The sequence below is a fragment of the Clarias gariepinus genome, chromosome 14 (genome assembly GCF_024256425.1).
Source record: "Clarias gariepinus isolate MV-2021 ecotype Netherlands chromosome 14, CGAR_prim_01v2, whole genome shotgun sequence".
Taxonomy (NCBI): Eukaryota; Metazoa; Chordata; class Actinopteri; order Siluriformes; family Clariidae; genus Clarias; species Clarias gariepinus.
The window spans coordinates 25,268,293-25,288,769 of NC_071113.1; the positions used below are offsets into that span (position 1 = coordinate 25,268,293).

General features: G+C 36.1%; 1 protein-coding gene across 1 annotated transcript; it reads left to right on the forward strand.

The window, feature by feature from the left end:
- The first annotated feature begins 3,216 nt into the window (after window positions 1-3,216).
- On the forward strand, window positions 3,217-19,580 carry LOC128540768 (cytochrome P450 4F3). Its single transcript, XM_053510747.1, has 13 exons — window positions 3,217-3,270; window positions 3,660-3,867; window positions 6,411-6,555; window positions 6,785-6,838; window positions 10,788-10,915; window positions 12,622-12,743; window positions 12,937-13,219; window positions 15,153-15,219; window positions 15,331-15,460; window positions 15,984-16,117; window positions 16,841-16,905; window positions 18,017-18,099; window positions 18,178-19,580. Exons 2-13 carry the CDS (start codon window positions 3,661-3,663, stop codon window positions 18,353-18,355), a joined length of 1,596 nt encoding a protein of 531 aa, XP_053366722.1. The 5' UTR covers window positions 3,217-3,270; window position 3,660; the 3' UTR covers window positions 18,356-19,580.
- Window positions 19,581-20,477: the final 897 nt, after the last annotated feature.

Below are 20,477 nucleotides of genomic sequence, written 5' to 3' on the forward strand. Positions count from 1 at the left end.
TGTGTTAGAAGCTGTGGGGAAAAAATAAAATTACCATAACATGATCAGAATTAAAAACCACATGACTACAAAACAGCTTTTGTGTTCTGCTAAACTACTGCATTGACTCAGGTTTCACATACAGGTGTAAATGCAGAAGAATATTTTGTAGCTACAATTTACTGGGGAAAAAATAATTTGATGCTCGCAATCATAGCACACAATCATGACTGCTGTTAACTTCAGCTTCTTCTTCCACAGATTTCCAGGAAGTTTAATGACTTACAAAAGCTATAATGCTTCTGCAAAACAGAGTAACATTTTGCGTATTTTCAGTGACTCAAGTCATTTACATTTATTTCAGGGTAATTTCACTGTACATTAAAACCACCTGTCTAATACAGTATATTGCAGGTCCCCTTGTGCTACCAAGCTCAGGCCCATAGAAGTATGGATTTTTGAAGGACCTGTGTAGCACCAAGATATTAGCAGTAGATCCTTAAGGTTCTGTAAGTTGCAAGGTCAGGCTCCAATAAATCAGACTTTTTTGTACAACACATCCCATAGTTGAGATCCGGGAAATTTAAAAACCAACTTATCCACATGAACTCTTTGTCATGTTTCTTAAACCATTCCTAAACAGTGTTTGCAGTGTGGAATGGTGCACTATTCTGCTAGAAGAGGCCATTGCCATCAGGCAATGAAGTGGTGTCCTTGGTCAGCAACAGTGTAACATCCACATAATTGCAAGGACGCAATGTTTCCCAGCAGAACTTTGCCCAGAGCATCACATTGCTGCTGCAGGCTTTTCTTCTTCCCATAGTGCATCCTTGTGCTTTCCCTGCCTTTGCTCCTTATATACATTAATGTTTCTTGGGCACCCATAATCCAGCCCCCCCTTAACTGGTTGCACTTCCTTGGACCTGCCTTTTTATAGTATTACTGTATTTTAAAGAACAATTGTGAAATTCAATTAGCAATAGCAATAGCAATATTCTCATTCATCTATCTAAATAAACCTCTCTACTGACTGACAGACGTTTTAAAGTCACATTGTTATAATGTTAGACTGCAGGTTGTCAAGTGGAGAGAGACACCTTCACTTTCATTCTATGGAATTGACTTTAAACTTAGTTTCTTAATGCATGGAAACAATCAATCAACCCTTTTTAGAAATGACCTAATGTTTTTAAACGTGTTTTGTTTTCATACAGTATACTTGTCACCTTTTTTTTTCATAAGTTTTCAAGCCCTTCATGTTGGAACTTGATTTCTTTCTGTTTCACATGTTCTTTTATGCTCTTTGTTTACATTTCTTTTCATGTGAACTGGGCCACCTTTTATAACCTGCAATGACTTTTCTCAGGGCAGTTTTTAATTTTTAACGTTTATTTTCCAAAATAAAGTGTATAAATATGTTAATACATTGCATTAAATATATTCTTTATTTAAAAAAGTATTTAATTAATTGTAGGAATTACGTAATATTTTAAAATTTAAAATGATTATATTTTTATGTTTACAATTTATCTAAATGAATTTTTATATGTGATATTTAATAATGTGGGGGACACAGTGGGGGACACCTCTGTGCATGGAGTCTCCAAGTTTCTTCTAGGTGCACTGGTTTACTCCAACAATCCAAAGAATAAACCAGTTTTCAGTTTGTAAATTGCCCATAGTGAATGACTGGTTCCGTGAGCATGTATGTTAAGCAGTTGGTGCAACTCATTTAGAGTTCCCCATCTTGTGCAACAACTTGTGGAATAGACTCCAGGCCCCCCATAAACCCACACAAGATACACATTAGAGAAAGTGAATAAAGTGTAATAAAGTGAATAGAAATTAGGTCTGTTGGTAAAGAATGTGGAAAACAGATAACAGATTCATAAATATTATGTATAAAAGAGTTTTTAAATGATAATTTTATTTATTAAGGGAAGAAAGCTGTCCAAACCTATGTGACCCTATGTGAAAAAGTAATTGCCCCCTTGCTAAATCATGAATGAAAGCTGAGTTAAATTTCACTTGCCACACCCAGGCCTGATTACCGCCAAACCTGTTGCAGCAAGAAATTACTTAAATACATCTTGTCTGAAGTCAAGCACAATAAAAATCTAAAAAAGCGATCTGAAAAAAAGATGAGAAACAAAGTGAAATCATCTTCAAGAACAGATAAGAAACAAAAAAGTAATTGACATGTGTCTGGAAAGGGGTTACAAAGCTATTTCTACGGTTTTGGAGTCTCCGATAAACCACGGCCAGAGCCATAATTCACAAATGGAGAAAACTTGGAACAGTGGTGAATTTCCCAGGAGTGACCGACCTACCAAACTCTTTCCATAAGCACAACGATAACACAACCTGGAGCTTATAAAATAACTCTAAAAAAACATCTAAAGAACTGCAGGCCTCACTTACCTCAGTAAAGGACAGTGTTCATGGTTTAACAATAAGAAAGAGACTGGGCAGAAATTACATCTTTGGGAGGATTCCAAGGTTCTTACCAAAAAGAACACAAAAAATTTCTCAATCATTCCCAAGTCTTTTGGGCAAATATTCTGTGAACCAATGAGGTAAAAGTTTAACTTTTAAAAAAATGTACATCCTGTTACATCTGGCATAAAACTAACACAGCATTTCTTAAACAAGCATCATACCAACAGTCAAATATACAGTAAAAGAATGCCTGACCATCAGTTCCCGGCCTCAAGCTTAAGGGTTATGCAGCAGACAAAACAACCCTAAACACACCACCATTTTATTTATTTATTTCATTATTAGTTAATTTACAGTGCTAACATTATTTTAAGGGTTTATATACCAATGATGTTTACTGCCACTTTTGTGTTTGGTGAGCAGGTCTTACAAGGGAAAACTGATCTGATGGAGAGTTAACAATACTACTTAAGGGGCTTCTTTTAACTTAGGCCATTAAGTTAACTTTCTGCCAATCAGATTTAATGTTCATTTAAAGAAACAGTGTGCCTTTAAATCGGGAGTATTTTAATTTATTGTGCTTATGTCGTTTCATTGTGAGATGTTGTGCAAATCTTGCATGGTTCGATAAATTCTGATGACTCACTTTACAAGAATTTCTAATTCTTTAAAACGTTTATAAAGAAATAGCTATACAGCTGTGTGTGTACAGTATGTGCGTGCGTTCCTGTGCGTGTGTGTGTGTGAAAGCGAGTGGGTGTAGAGGAAGTATGCTGGTGAAAACATCGATTACACAATGTGATTTTTGCAACAACAAAAAAAATCGAAGCACATGCATGCAGACATTTGAAGGTAAGCGAGGTTAATATTTTTGCCGACATTACTAAAAAAATAAACAATGTTATAAATAGAAATAGAATTTTAACAAAACACCAAAAATAATGTTTCAGTTGTCATTATGTAGGAATAAAATACCATTAATGTATCTAAAAGGATATTTGTCAATGTGTATGAATAGATTCCTATTGTACATTCCGAATATTTGCATTACGCATCCTAAAAGAGACATAATTGTTTTTGATGTATTTGTATAGTAACGTTGCTGAGCATTCCGTATACAGTGTGTGCAACAATTAAGAAAAAGAATGCTTTGCATGTTGAGGATAACATAATGCACGTACTGTACACTACATGTAAACTGATAAATGGTGTTGTGTGCGGTTTCTGTGTCCGTGCTGTAGGATGGCTGCGGTGCTGTTTGAGAGTCTAAGGGTCACGCTGTCTCGGATGCTGTGCGCTCGCGCTCTGCCCGGTGCGCTCGGTGCGTGCGCGCTCGCGCTCGTAGTGCTCCTCGCTGCGCGTCTCGCGAAGCTGCTGTGGAAACGGAAGCGCTTCTCCTGCTTCAGCTGCCCGCCGCAACGCAACTGGTTTCTGGGACATATGGGCATCGTAAGTTACTGTCCACAGCGTGCAGGAGAAGAGGATGATTAATAATAATAATAACAATTAGTTATATTATTATGAGTATTATTATTGTTGGTTTTGTTGTTAATAATAATAAAAATAATAATAATAATAATAATAATAAAATATAGCAGAGTCAAAAATAAGGACCCTGCAATTACAAATGAAATGACAATAAAGTCAAAAACAGATTTGCAGAAGGCTGTTAAGAAATGATAGAAGATACACTGCAGAAGACAGACAAGTATTAAGGCTGTGTAAAATGTAGAAAGATAGTTCAGTTTTGAAATAAAATTCATTACACAGGCTGACTGATTTACATAGGCAAAAGTATGCAAACCAGCTTTCCTTTAGCTGCAGCTGATCTCTCTCTATCTCTCTCACACACACACACACATGTGCTGTTCTATATAGGGGCAGTTTTAGCTCAGAGAGATGAGTTTCTGATCAGAAGGTCAGCGGTTCAATACTCATCTCCTCCAGATTGCTATTGTTAAGCCCTTAAGCAAGCCCCTTAACCCTTTTTGCTCCAGGGGTGCTGTATCATGCCTAGCCCTAGGGTTCTGATATATTAAAAGATAGAATTTCACTGTGACAAATAAAGGCTTAATTTAACTATCCTGGAAATACCTTTAGAAAATGCTCCAGAGAAATATCTATCACATCCAAATCATTCTGCCCACACAGGTTGCACCCTGCATGTGTTGAGAGCATAGTTGAATTCTTACTGGGAAAACTTTTTACACAATGATCTTGTCAGGACAGAAGACCCAAGGGCTTTTACACAAATAAATATGTTATACACAGCCAGGATACAAACCAGTTTGACAGCCTTTAGAGGAGAGAGTAACAGTCTTTCATTTATAGTCATCAGTATTATTTTCCTGTCTGAAATGATATGATGGTTGCCTGTGATGCTTACATTTTAGTTTAAAGCAAGCTAGCTATTGTTGAAAGGAAATTTTGTCATTACTGTTTGCTAGATACAGTTTTGCTTAAAAGTTTGCATAACTTGGGATAATTTTCAAGATTTTATTATTTTGTTTAAGTGAGCATTGAGCATTAAGGCAAAACAAATGTATTTTATTTCTTACTGGACTCAAGTGCGTATGTAAGGCTGAAGGTGAGATTTTTTTTATGTCTTTTTCCTTATTAATAAAGTTCAACAACATTATTAAGCAGGTCCATTGGAAGTTCTTCAGTCTTCCCAATGGTGCAGTATTCAGCCAACTCAGTGCATTACCTCATGAGCTGAGAAAATTACTGAGTCTTTATGCACAGACACTAATTACATTTACAATGAGTCACAGGTGTGGAAACCTTTCTTTAATAACCATTTAAATCTGTGTAATTGCAAAATATTAAAAGATACTCAACTTGGCTGTCCTCCAGCATCTATCACTCTTTACAAATATTAAATAGAGTATTAAATACAACAGAACATATTGACAAAGAGCTAAATAATACCTGTATATTCTACCAAGGTGCAGTATCAAACTACCACTGGCTCAAAATTTATTCTGGGTCACAATTCCTACTGTATATAGTGTTAGAATAGTGCCGGGCCAGTGCTAGCAAAAGCCAACAATGTTTGAAATAAAAATTACACTGGTCCGCACTGGCACTCAACACTGGCACAACAAAATGGCTAATGGTGACCCAACACTGGGTAAAAATAATTTGCTACCTGGTTAGACAGCTGGCTTAAGTGTTTGCAACAAACCTTTCTATTGACATGATGGCCTGGTCATTCAGTACATTCAGGTCATCAGCTGACTTAATTTTTTTGTCACCTAACGTTGCTAAGCCTAGACCTGACCAACTGAAACAGCCCTTATCATAAGACTGCCTCCAGAGGCATTGTACTGTGGCCACTATGCATGATGGGTGCATCGCGTCCAAAGTGCTTTTCTTCTTACCCTGATGAGCCCATCACCCTGAGCTCATCAGATCACGTGATTTTTTTTTCTATTGGGTCAAAGTCCAATCCTTTTTCTCCCTACCTTAAAGGGGTCATACAGGCCTACATGCACTTTTTTAAGCTGTTTGGACTGAACTGTGTGTTAGGAGAGTGCGTACACAACCACTCTACGATGACCCCTTTAAATGATGTTTAAGTGATCTCTAGTAATAATTTTTTTAACAACTTTTTCTAAGGGGTTGACAGTTTAGCATTGTCCTTCCAGGATATATTTAATAATGAGTTGGAACATTCTTAAACCAATTTCAATCATTTAAAATTTACTAAATGGTTTGGGCTTCCCATAATTCAGGCAAATAATTTGAATTGCACAAAAAATTCTTCTGAAGCACTGACCCTTTTTTTTTCTTTCGCTGAGGCATACAGTATGTAGTCTTATGTGCAGGTTAATAAAAGAGTGCTGGTCCTATTTATCAGCTATGCAAATTATCTCTACTTCCACACACCAAAGATGTATCAGTTAATTCCTGGAAATTCAGCATAGTTTACAACCTTATTACTGTACAACTGCCCTGCTAATGTCTCTCTGGTCTTTTCTCTCTTTCAGATCCGGTCTGATGAGGTGGGTCTTCAGGAGGTGGATGAGCTGATAAGGACATACCGTCACTCCTGTGCCTGGTTCCTTGGCCCTTTTTATAACCTTGTGCGTTTTTTTCACCCTGACTACGTCAAACCTTTGCTTCTTGCTTCTGGTAAGTATTATTGTTACATGCACTTTTTATTATCATCATTATTATATTTACAGTGTTGTTGTTGTTAGTTATGGAATAAAATCAACATTTATTGTAATTACAACAAACTTTATGGAATGTACACTAATTAACAAACAGCATATAGAGTATGTACAACAATATATTCCGCTTGTACTCTATAATGATTTACAGTATTAGTAATTATGTATGTCAATATTTTTATTACCAGCCTCAATTACGTATAAAGATGAGCTGTTCTATGGGTTTATGAGGCCCTGGCTTGGTAAGTAATATTGCCTGTGTGCTTTTTTTTCGCATACACAATACACACATCCACATACAGTACAAACATACATTTGTACAAGTGTAGTAATTTTCTGCTCTGTGTGTGTGTGTGTGTGGGGGGGGGGGGGGGGGGGGTAGGGTCTTTTGGTGTTAGCTTACTAGCACTGTCAGTGCTGTTTCATCTACAATTCAAACAGTATTAATATGGATCATACACTAAATTTAGCTCCATGTTCATCTTGCAAGACTGTTTTGTCAGGATTGGAACTAGGATAGATCATCATAGAAATGCCCTGAAGTGATGTCAGAACAATAATATCAGGGCATGTCGCATGTAGATAGTATTATTATAGTTATACAGTGAAACCTTTGATTACGAGCATAATTTGTTCGTTCTTTTCACACACGCGCGCACACAACACTGTTTTATCAGAAAAGTAAACAAGAAATCTCTCTAATGACACTCGATTGAGCGCCACACTAACGGAATTACTGCTGTAAAGTAAAAATAAAACAAATTAACCTGCACTTTACCTTTGAACAGCAGTGAACAACAGAGCAGTGTTTCTGTGTAGAGCAGAGAGAAAAAGTGTGTGTCTGTCTGTGAAGGATGGGTCTGTGTGCATGTGTGGCACAGTGTCCAATGACGCGTGCGCAAACAGACACATACAGCAGACTGAGCCTTGAGCAGAGAGAGAAAATGAATCTTTAACCTCTCTAATGAGACTTCCTTTTGCTTTACACGGGCGCTGTACACACATGCATACAGACACAAAGTAAAATATGTTTTACGCACACACACATAGTCACAGTGATATAGTAAACAGTACACGCATGCACAAACGTTGATTATACGAGTGAGAAGCACGCACTAAGACCCAGCTTGGGAGAGGGTTACCCACAATTCCGCAGTACGAGAGAGAGAGAAAAACCGTTGGCTCAGTTGTGATCACATGACGGTCGGTGTCAAAACAAGAACCGAATGCATGATACATGATACTCGTTACTCGTAAACCAAGACTTGTTCATTTTCCAAGTCAAAATTATTAAAAATCTTTGCCCGTCTTGCGGAACACTCGTAAACCTCGTTACTCGTAATCTGAGGTTTCATTGTAACTGATAGACACTTGATCAGGACTTCTTTTTAATCAATAAAAACTGTTGATAGAAATCTGTCAATGTTATAAAATTATATAAAATCTAATTCCTTGCTGGTATTTTATACAGAAATAAGTGGGTTTAGTTTATGTAAATAAATACAATAATTGCATGTCACTAAAAAATATGTAAATGGTCTGTTCAAGCACAGTTGCTACACAGTTGTTATTTGTTTAATCAAATACAATTTTTATTTTTTTACATAGACAATCATACTGTATGATATTCAGTAAAGTGCTTCTATAAGTGCCGGTGACCTAAAAAAAATAACTTCTCTCCAATTAAATAAATTGCGCTAGAGAGTAAAATTAAAAATAGATTTTCCAATAAAGTTTATATAAGGATAAGTATTTAAAAATATATATATAAAAAAGTTACCAAAATAAAATATTATTAAAATAGAAGTCAAATTCAATGCTCTTGTAACATTTTAACATTTTAAGATCTGAACAAATAAAAATGAATACAGAATTAATGCCAGAAGAAATGCTAATAAGTTCATATACAGTATGTGATGAGTTCTGTAAGACAGCTTTGTGTGTTAAAATTTTTTTCTTTATATATGGTTCTTAAAACGTTCTTCTCAATTGAATCAGCTGGTGAATGTCTATAACATTTATCCTGTGTAGGATCACAGGGGGGTTGAAGAGTTTGGGGCACACTCATACACCCAACACACAACAGGCAATTTTTTAAATTACAACAAGCACACAAAACATAAAAACATGAAGATTCTACACATAAACTATGGTTTGCTCAGAGCAAGGTACACACAACAACAAATGACAAACACAAGACAAACAGTACTATAAATGGTGTCCATATCCTGGTAATGTCTCAGGTGATAGTAATAACCTGTGGCTGATGGGAAATGTATATTATATACACAACTGTCAAAAGTTTGAGGTCACTTTCTAACTCCATGATCGTTCCTGATTTTTATTTCTTTCTACATTGTAAAGGAATGCTGAAGGCGTCCAAAAAATGCATTAATCTCCTTTGAACAGTTAATAGTGAGATATATCAGCTACTCTAATCTGAGGTGCTGTTAATTGGTCATTTTTTAGGCTGATAACTCTAAATGAACTTCTTTTCTGCGGCCAGAGGTGTCAAGTAACGAACTACAAATACTTTGTTATCTTACTTAAGTAGAAATTTTGGGTATCTATACTTTACTGGAGTAATTATTTTTCAGCCGACTTTTTACTTATACTCCTTAAAAAAAACATCCGGATAAATCACACCATCCAGATGGAGCGAATTTGATTGTGGTTGGATGAGAAGTATAAACATACCATTCCGACACCCTATTGGTTTGTAGGCGATCCATCGCACCTGCACATGACGTCACGTCACACACTTCAGCAAGGACGTTTAAATAAATTTGCATTTTTCGGTCGATAACGTTGTGATAAGAAGATGTCCGTAATAGAGACTCAAGATTCGAGCGAAATGTCACAACCAAGCACCAGCGAAGAGGTTGGTAGCCAGGAAGAACCAACCAACTCCTATACATTCCTGGCCATACCTCAAAGAATTTTTCGAAATGGTTGGACGCAAAAACAGCTCCTTTTGAATGCGCTGCAAGCTCTGTGCACCCAAGTATCACGAGCTAATGGCTTTCAAAAACTCGCCATCTAATTTGAAAAAGCATATTAAGTTAGGTTGGAATTTTGTTATCATCAGTCGATTATAACAACAACACATTTTTCTTTTTCTTTTTTTATGAGGTGTTAGCCAGTATATAGGCCCGTGGCACCGCCTAAGCTTATCCTTAATGCCCCCCCCCCCCCACATTACTTTTACTTTTATACTTTAAGTTTTGAAACCAGTACTGTACTTTTACACTCTTACTTGAGGAAAAAGCTTAAGTTGATACTTCTAAAGAAGTATTTTTAAACCCTAGTATCTATACTTCTACCCAAGTAATGAATGTGAATACTTTTTTCTGCGGCAGAGGTAGGTTTTGGTCTCGCCCTCCTGGGATGGCCTTCATGAGAGCCAGTTTCATTATGGTGCCTGACGGATTTTGCAAATGCCCTTGACACAATACTGTTCTCGCAAGAACTATTACAGAAAGGCTGACTTCTGTGTCTTAAAATAACAAATAACTGTCGTTTTTGTTGTTGTTATAAAATTAGCTAATTCCATATGTGTTATTTTATAGTTTTGGAATCCCCAGTATTGTTGTAGACTGTAGAAAATTAATCATTAAACAAAAACAAAGAAATTTGCAAGTGACCCTAAACTTTTGAATGGTAGAGTATGTATATTACTGTATATAAATACATTTAGATAAATTTACATTTAAACAGTATAAAGATTTTCAGCACAACCTTGACAGGGACGTTTTGGACTGGTTGTATTTGCTATTGCTTTGGTTAAATAGATTGTTTCTGCCTAGATGTTGTCTTTGAAAACATATACATATGCTTCGGATAAATATTGATTAAAAATTTCCTCTAGTTTTATTAAAACAAATGTATTTTAATGTTGTCTTTTTGTCTGTTAACCAGAATTCAGTTCAGTTAGCCTAGGGCCTAAGTTAGGGACTAAACTACTTTATGTGTGTCATCATGAACATGTCATACTGTGCTGGAGATTCACTTGCTTCTCTTGCAGATTGTATGTCATAATCACATGATTTCAAATTGCCTAAATGAACTGTCTTCCAACACCCCGAAACAATTGCTTATTTGTGCTTGTTTAAAGACTCTAGTGATGATCTATAGGAATCTCTATACACTGTTAGTATACACCATGTGTGTGTGTGTGTGTGTGTAAAACAGGACAGGGGCTTCTGCTCAGTAATGGAAAACAGTGGGCTCGTCAGCGTCGGCTTCTCACTCCCGCTTTTCATTTTGACATCCTGAAAAACTACATTAATATCTTCAACAGCTCTACCGACACCATGCATGTAAGTCATCCATCCACCATGCACCATGCATCTGACACATTACACCAGTTGTTAGTTAAACATGCAGCTTTCAGCAGTGTTTGTAAGAATGTGGTTTGTAAAAGAGGAAATCAATGAGAGAAATGCGTCCTGGGTAGTGTGAGTGGGTTGAGTGGTCAAACTTACAAAGAGCTAAAAAAAAAAAAAAAAACATACTTCTGTTTTAGTCCTTAAATGGAAATCAGACAAACACAGTTTAAACAAATGTACTTAAATGTAAAATTGAGCCACTGTATTGAAATACATAAAAATAACTTTATATAACTTACAAATCCCTTGCAATATTAACCTTGGTGCAAGTATTAGGTTTATGCTCTTCTTTGCCTACAGTATGAAATGTTAAAATTTCACATTATGGATTTTTATGGTGGACATTCAACATGAACAGATTCTTTTATGTGTAATGTTAAAAGAGGCAGCACAGAGGCATAGTGGTTTGCATTGCCTCAAAGGCTAAGGAAGGCTTTCAGTTTTAAGTGGGCCCAGTTTGCATGTTTTCCCCAGGCTTGGTTGATTTCCTAACTGGTTTCCTCCCACAGTCCAAAGACCAGCAGATTAGGGTAATTGTCATTTCCACATTGCCCGTAGTGTGTGAGTCAGTGCATGTACCTGATGTACCACACCTTGTGCCCAAAGTCTGGTGGTAATGTTTACCTCTTTCCAATGACATGTACAGTATGGGACAAGTGGCATAAAGAATAAGTGAGCGAATGAGTTCATAGTAGATTATGAAGCAATGTCTTGTATCAGTGCATTAAAGGTAAAGCTAATAAGAGACAGTTTGTGTTTGAAGGTTCCTTAGACAGGGCAAAATCATCCAGATTAGGCTAATTGCTGTTTCCAAATTAGTGTGTGCCCTGCGATTGATTAGATGGATTAGACAGACAGACAGACAGACAGATAGTTAGATTTTTAGAAAAAGAAAAAATTGCAAAATAATAAGAACATTTCTATGTACATGCATATGATGATTGTATATACAGGTGGCAACCTAAGTAACTGTACTGTACATAAGGCGCACCAGCAAGTTTTAAAGAGGGATTGAAAGTACATGATCATATTAGCACAATCATGTGGACAATAGAATGTATAGCAGCCTTTTATACAGTAGTGATGTCAGAGAAGTAGCTCCCTCTCCTAACACAGAGCAGAGTTATTATAAAGTCGAATTGCATTCAGGAGAAAAAAATTCCTGCTTCCTGTCACAGTCAAGATAAAGTATTAATTTACTGAAAGTGCTCTGCTGTTTACCCAGAAGGTTGTGGAGGGGATGTGAGGTGTTCCCCATGATGATTAACGGTTTGTGTAGCATCCTTCTCTCCATTCCAGGGGAGTCTCCAATTTTGAGTCAGCCTTATGTTTATGACCGTTATACAAGTTACACAGCAACTAATGATATTCTACATGAAAAAAAACTTTTCCTTTAAAAAAAAAACTTTTTTTAAAATTTATTACACTATAAAGTAACTGTAAATAAAACACTGTATTTTTATGGATAATGATAGATGAATTGCTGTGGTGTAAAATGAGTAAAACACTTCCTCGTGTCATCTCAGGCCTTTATTTATTTATTAATTTATTTTCATTTTTTATTTAACCTTGTAAAGTAAGAATCTAAATCTACATAAAAATTTTATTGACAATTCTTGCAATCCTGTGCTGTTTAGGAGAAGTGGCGCCGCCTGTTGGCAGATGGAGAGAATGAATTTGACATGTTTGAGCACGTGAGCTTGATGACTCTGGACAGCCTCCTGAAATGCACTTTTAGCTATGACAGCCACTGCCAAGAGTGAGTAGGGCCCAGTCAATACACACACACACACACACACACACACATGCATGCACCTTAATGATTTCCAAAGTAATAATAAGTTATAATTAAAAAAAAAAAAAAGAATTGATGGTGTACAAATTGAGATAGTCACAAATGTTCTCACACTCCACATACACATGTATTTAATGTGGTTTTTTTTTTCTGACAGGAAATCCAGTGAGTACATCTCGGCCATCTTTGAGCTGAGTGTTTTGGTGGTGAAGAGGCAGCGCTACCTCCCTCATCACTGGGAATGGTTGTATAAGCGATCTGCAGAAGGACGGCGTTTTCATCGTGCCTGCGAAATTGTCCACAACTTCACCGCCAACATCGTACAGGAACGCCGCTCCCAAATCCTCCAGAGGGGGCAGACGGAGAGCTCCTCACAAACAGGCACAACAGGCACTACGAGGAGAGCAGTTGACTTTATAGAAGTGCTGCTTCTGTCGAAGGTGAGAGAGTGATTTCAAACAGAAATTACCAGATTCTGTTCTCTGAATTGAACCTGAATCCAGGCCAAACGTAGAAAGGATCAGATTAAGGTGATGATACATAGGGATGGATAGGTAAAGTGGGTCAACAGTCTACATTTCATTTCATTTTTTTATGACTGTTATACAGTACAAGTTAAACAGCAACTAATGATGTTACTTACATTTAGGCATTTGGCAGACGCTCTTATCCAGAGTGACTTACATTTTTATCTCATTACACATCTGAGCAGTTGAGGGTTAAGGGCCTTGCTCAAGGGCCCAACAGGGACAACTTGGTGGTTGTGGGGTTTGAACCTGGGATCTTCCGAACCGTAATCCAATGCCTTAACCACTGAGCTACCCCTTTTCTTACTTAAAAAAAAAACTCACTATGAAGTAACTGTAAAAAACAATCTGTACTTTTAGAAATAACTATAAACTTCCTAATATTAAAAGTAACTCAAATTCATGGCAATCTCACTCTCAGTTAATTTTTGATCTGTTAACTCATATCATCTGGCGACCGTAGAGCTGTGATGTGACAACATTACCTATCACGTCATTTTTTTTAAAATTTGTTTTATTTTGTGGACTAATGCAATATGATAACAATTTCATTTACAGTGTATATTTAAGATTTATAATATAGAAATAAGTTTTTAAAATATATCTTACTTATAAGATTGAAATTAATTACCCACCATTAGGCTGTTAATATTACATTTATGTAAGGATTTTATTAATCAAGAATAATCTACTCACTTAAAGCAATTCAGCAATAATACACTGGTAGCCAAAAGTATTGAAACAAAATTGAAATTCATTGTTTTAGTGCCATTCTTATTTTTTTTAAATAATGCCAATCAAGTTAATAATACTAATTTGTATTTTATACAATAGAATTGCTGTACAGCCTCAATATTTAGTTTTTTATTTAAGTCCTTCATGCTTCAAAATCTGCTGGATCCAGCTGTGCATAGAGTCAAAAAGACATCTGCAGTACTCACTCGTTCAGCCCATCACTTGTCCAACAGTTTTCTATTGGGTTTAGATTCCAGAATCTGAGCGCCATTGTAACATAGAAAAATTTTGCTTAATTTTTCAGTTACTTAGCACAACTCTGTGCACAGGGAGAACTATACTACATGGCATATGCTCTCATTTGGCCACCACTGTAGACTCGTCACAATATTCAGGGCTCATTATTTCCTTTTATGCTTTCCTTTCATGCACCTTTGCTTTGAAGCTTAACTGTAAATGAACCTTTTAAATGGGAGTACATCATTTTGTGAAAGGTTGTGTGGGAGAGATCGTGGGAGTTATATTAACCCTGTGAATCATAAGAGCAAATCAAGCTAACACATTTTTATTTATGATGGACCTCATGCACTTTTATCACAAAGAAAGAAATTCTGAGAAAAGGAAAAAGAATGTTAGTGATAAAGAAATTCACTAACGTGCATAAAAAAAAATAGCCATGCATATATTTTCTCATTCCATGTTATTTTTAGGTGACACGTTGATGGAGAGGTAGCACTGTGCCTTACATCTCTAGGGTCGAAGGCTCGATTCCTGCCTTAAGTTTCTTTGTGTGGCGTTTGCATGTGAGACAGAGTTGGCTAATTTGTGCTTCCAAATTGTCTGTAGTATATTTGAGTGTGTGTGTGTGAGATTGTGCCCTGACTCCCCAGGGGTACGCTCCAGGTATTCCATGACACTGTACAGGATAAATGATATAGGGAGTGAGTGAGTGTTGTTTGCTGAGAGATGTCTCACATTGCAATGTATACCATACTTCTGACAAACCAGAATGTGTAGTTTTTAAACAAATCAATAAATTATTCTAGATAAATAATTTTAGATTGGAATGACCAGTGACGAGTCTAAAGGTGTAAGTGTTCTTTTCTGGCAGGATGAGAACGGGGAAAGCCTGTCAAATGAGGAGATTAAAGCACAAGCAGACACATTCATGTTTGCGGGTAACATTTGCTGCTTTTCATCTTTGCGTTTATATTTTCAAGCACAGAAATGATATAATACATGGAACGAAGGAAGTTCTCAAGAATGTTTGTCTGCTCTTTCTCTCTTAGGTCATGACACAACAGCGAGTGCGATCTCCTGGGTTCTGTATAACCTGGCCATGCACCAGGAGTATCAAGACCGCTGTCGTTCTGAGATCAACACTCTTTTGGAAGGCCGTGACACCGATGAGCTTGTCTGGTTCGCAAGTCACTTATTCTGCTCAAGTTCTCCATCAGTTTTCATTTTTATGAACAATCAATTAATTCATTAATCTATTTTCATATGCATGTATAAAATGTTATCTTTAAAAAGGGTATTCAGAAAAATGTCACTTGGTAAAAGTGGTAAAGGTTTCAATATATTTTATATTCATTATTTATTCAATAGACATACTTATTTAAAAAAAAAAATAATCTAGGAGTACTGGTAAAGTTTAGAGATAAAGGAATTACTCTGTGAGGCAGACTATTACTCAAAGAAATATTTTATATTCATCTGTCAGATGCTGCACTTACTGTACAAGAACTGGCTCTCAGCTATAAAGTGTTACATGTGTATACTAAGCATTTATTCAGATAGACATTATGTATTAGGATGCAAATTCAGGATTGCAAAGAAGCAATTAAGATTAACTTGAGGGATGATTTATATATTGCGACTATTTTTGTTTTACATGTCTTGTTTACTATTGAGATAATTTTCGTATTTTTATTGAATTCAGGGAAGACCTCAGTAACCTGACCTTTACCACCATGTGCATTAAGGAAAGTTTGAGGCTTCATCCCCCCGTGTTGGCTTTAACCCGATACTACTCTCAGGATATGAATGTTCCTGGGGGACGCACCCTACCAGAAGGTAATCAATCACTTAGTTATGCTTTATAACCTTTATGATAAGAGTCAATTGATGAATGCATATCCAGTTGACCCCATATTCACTATAACCAAAAACTGTTTATTTTTGACAAAGGAAAACAGTGCTGCCTTTTATTTCTAGCTGTTATATGTTAAATATTTAAAAATAAATCAACGTTTCATGCTTCACGTTCATGTACAATGACTTCCTGTTTAAAGCCAGATAGACCAGCATCTGATTAATGGTGACATTATTTTTTATTCCATAAAAGAGCTTAAGACCAAAGTGTATGTCCTTTCCAGCTCTATTTTTAACAAGCTGGGAAATGCAAAGGAAAAAAATTTACTTTGCTGCACAGTCTATGTGACAAATAAATGCTTATTTTCTACATTCACTCATTTTGTTACGAAAAATTGTCCACCAGGGGGAGCTGTCAAGACTCAAATAGATTTTAGGTTTATAAACCTTTTTTAGGTTTAACTTTATTTCAAAGACACTGTGATCCTTGTATTTAATCTGAGCCTCTATTTAAACTCAGTAGTTATTAATGGAGAGCCTTGTTGATTCATACATATTTTCTCACACATTTCCCTAATTTTCTTTTGATTTTGTAAAGCCGTTTTGCAAGAATGACCACTGCTAAAAGCGCTTTATAAATTAAATTGAATTGAATAGAATTGAATTGTTTGCAGTGCAGTTAAGCATATATTTTCTTGATTACAGGAGCTATCTGCCTGATCAGTGTTTACGGCACCCATCATAATCCAGATGTGTGGCCTAATCCAGAGGTGAGCAGATACCTGAACTACTATTTGAAATATAGACTTCTCTAGTAATTACATCTTACTACAATTTGGGTTATTTATTTCATTATTTCATGAAGTACATTTAGACTTATAGATCTAAACCCTATGAAAAGGTAAAAGTCATTATCTTTCATCATTAGGTCACCTCTCATTGCAAGATGCAAGATCTCAATAAACAATGTAGGATTTATATGTTAAAACGTTTTGACAATCCAATATATGGTTAAATTGTTTCAATACGATTCAGTTGGCAAGTTTAAGACAAATATGCATCAAGGAATCACAGAGATTCATATACATACGGTAGAAGCCATGTCTCCTTTACTGAAACTCTCCTGACAGACAAAAAAAAGTCATGCTTCTTTCACTGAAACTAACAGGAAGTTAGGCCACATCTCTTCTCTTAAAGCTGATATTGTATAATGCTGATTATACAACAGTTAGTTCCGATCGAGCAATCGGGTTGGATAAGAGGCGCTCCACAAGTGGTGATAATGGATAGTAATGGGAATGGGACATTTAATTATTTGTATCACTCCATGTGCCAGGTATTCTAATGATTGTTAATTACAGTATGTCGATTGCACAATGTGTGAAATTAGGTCTTTATCATCTTCACTACAGAGGAGGATGTAATGCCTGTTATAGCAATGCTTTTTAACCTCTAGTGCAGTAACTTTCCATGTAACGCTATATGGGATTTAACCCTGGAACACAGCAGTTATCAATTAATATACTAAAGTGGACTAAGTGAGAATATAAAGAGAAAAGATTTACAGCACTGTCCACCACCTGCATGGTTTATTGTCCGCACATTTTGGCTACATAGTACCAGTAAGAATTTAAAACTACTTTTAAATACAATAACTGTCTTTCAGTCATGGAAGGATGTGTGTTAATGGAGCAAAGTAACTAAATAAATAAAAAAAAACAAATAACAGTCTGTTGATAATAAATTTTGTTTCTGGAACTGTTGCTCGGGCTGCACCCTTGTATCAGACTTAGTATCAGCAATATAATCTCCCTCTTTTTTTTATCAATACCACTCTCTCCCTCCTAAGTGATATTGCTTTATCATCATTGTTTCTTGCAGGTGTATGACCCCATGAGATTCGACCCTGACAACCAGAAACAACGCTCCCCGTATGCTTTTGTTCCCTTTTCTGCTGGACCAAGGTGAGATTTCTTCTTCCTAATCACACAGCTGCACATACACTCGCACGCAGCTGATCTGCAATGTGTCCTGTGTTGCAGGAATTGTATTGGTCAGAACTTTGCCATGGCAGAGATCCGTGTGGTTCTGGCACTCACTCTACGGAGATTCAGGATTCTTCCAGGATCAAAAGCTGCTAGTCGTCTTTACATGCTCACGATGAGAGCAGAGGGGGGGCTGTTTCTATCACTGGAACCCCTGTCACCACCACAAAGCTGAAACACACACACATAGATGACTGTAGCCTACTAGCATTTTACCATGTCGTACTGTACAACAAGCTTAGTTTAGTAGCATCTGTACTGGAAGAATGTTTATGGTGCCAGAGATGCAGGTCACTTGTTGATCAACAAGCATCCTCAAAAGCTTCCAGACATCATTAGAAATTGTCAGTAAGGATCAGCAATCTTTGATTTGTCTTTACACACTGATGTGCATATTTTTTCAATTTCCTTTTAAAACTCACCAGCACAATTCTAGGTAACAGAATAGGAAACTACTTCATATGCATAATGTAATCTGTGCCACAAATGATCGATTCTGCTCTTATATAATGGTCAAATGTAAAGTACCAGCCAAATTTTTGGACATGCCTTTTAATTCAATAGGGTTTTTGGACATGCCTTTTAATTCAATAGGGTTTTTGTTTGTTTTAACAGATTCATTTTCTTCATTCTAGAACAATACTGAAGAATTTAAAATTATGAAATAACACATATGACAACCACAAGAGTAAGTTGTCATTTTCACACATGAAAAACATACAGATCAGCTTGCAAGAACAGTATCGCAAAACCCATCAAGCACCATGATAAAAAGATGAAACTGGCTCTCATGAAGACCTTCCTAGGAAAGCAAGACCAAAACTTACCTCTGCTGCAGAGGAAATGTTACCAGCCTTAGAAATCACCAATTAACAAACAGCCCCTCAGATTTGAGCCGTTATAAAGGATTTACAGTGCATAAGTAGCAGATACATCTTAATATCAACTGTTCAAAGGATATTATTGAAGATTTTAGATGACTTCGGTTTTGTCTTTCAATATAAAAAGAAATGAAAAATTAAAAAAAACAATGCAATTAGAAGGTGTGTCCAAATGTTTGACTGGTAGTGTATGTAATGTATTTTATGACTATTTAGGATTCAAGCCATGCACTTGTGTTATATAAAAATTAGTGCATTACAATAAAAATACAACATTCATACTTTTATACATGATATACAAAGATTTTTTATTCATAGATGTACTGTATGTTAAATAATTTTAGAAATTGAAAAAGAAATGATTATGTTAAGTGACATGTTTATTGAACACCTTTAAATACTTAAAAACAAGGGTCATTGTCATTTACACGTCAGACAGTTTGGCAGATTTATGAGTAAGGTGACCCACAAAGAGATTTCAGGTTTTTGTCCTCATTTCTATACAAATGCTTGTTGTAAAATAAAAAATGAAAAAAAATGTTTCCTGGTGGTTTTACATATTTTCATGTATTTTTTCCATACACTCTTATTTCACACTGTTCCTGTCATTGGACTAAACAAGGAGTAAAATGTGGAATGTGTGCAGGAATGTACATGAGCTCACCTAACTTTATTATTGAACAATCCATCACTGTAACATCTTAGGCAAACACTTTCACTGCAAATAAACAAGCTCAAACCCATCTGCTCAATGCCTAAATAAACAACTGCAAAGCCAACTACTTCTTGTGCAGGAAGTCAATTTTAATTTCATAACAATCCATTCAGATTAAAGAGAAAGCAGGTTTAAAAGGAACAGCTCATCCAAAATAATAATAATAAAAAAAAACTACACATCCTCAATGTAAAGATTGCTTCCTGAACTTACTAGCTATTAGTTTAGTATTATGCAGTAATATTGCTTTTGCAGTTTTTGACACAGTATGGCACACTTATCTATAGAAATGAACAAACTAATGTGACAGAGCTAAAAATAAAAATATATATATTTATATAAAAGCCTAGCAGACATCATAAAGCTAAAATCACATTTTCTACAGTACAAGGTTCGTAGTCTGGACTAGTAGGTAGGAAGTGTAATAAAGTTTTTGAATTTGAATTGAGTTACATTTCTTATATCACTTCTATCATCTGTAGTATGTGTGTGTGTATATATGTGTGTGTGCCTTGTGATGGATTGGCACCCTGTTAAGGGTGTACCCCGCCTTGTGCCCTAAGTCTTCTGGGATAGGCTTCAAACCAAACAACCCTGTTCAGGATAAGCAGATGAACAAATGAACGAATACTGGACTTACATGAGTCTGGCCTTCAGAGTGGCGCAGCGGAGATTGCAAGTTTAAATCCCAGGTCATGCTG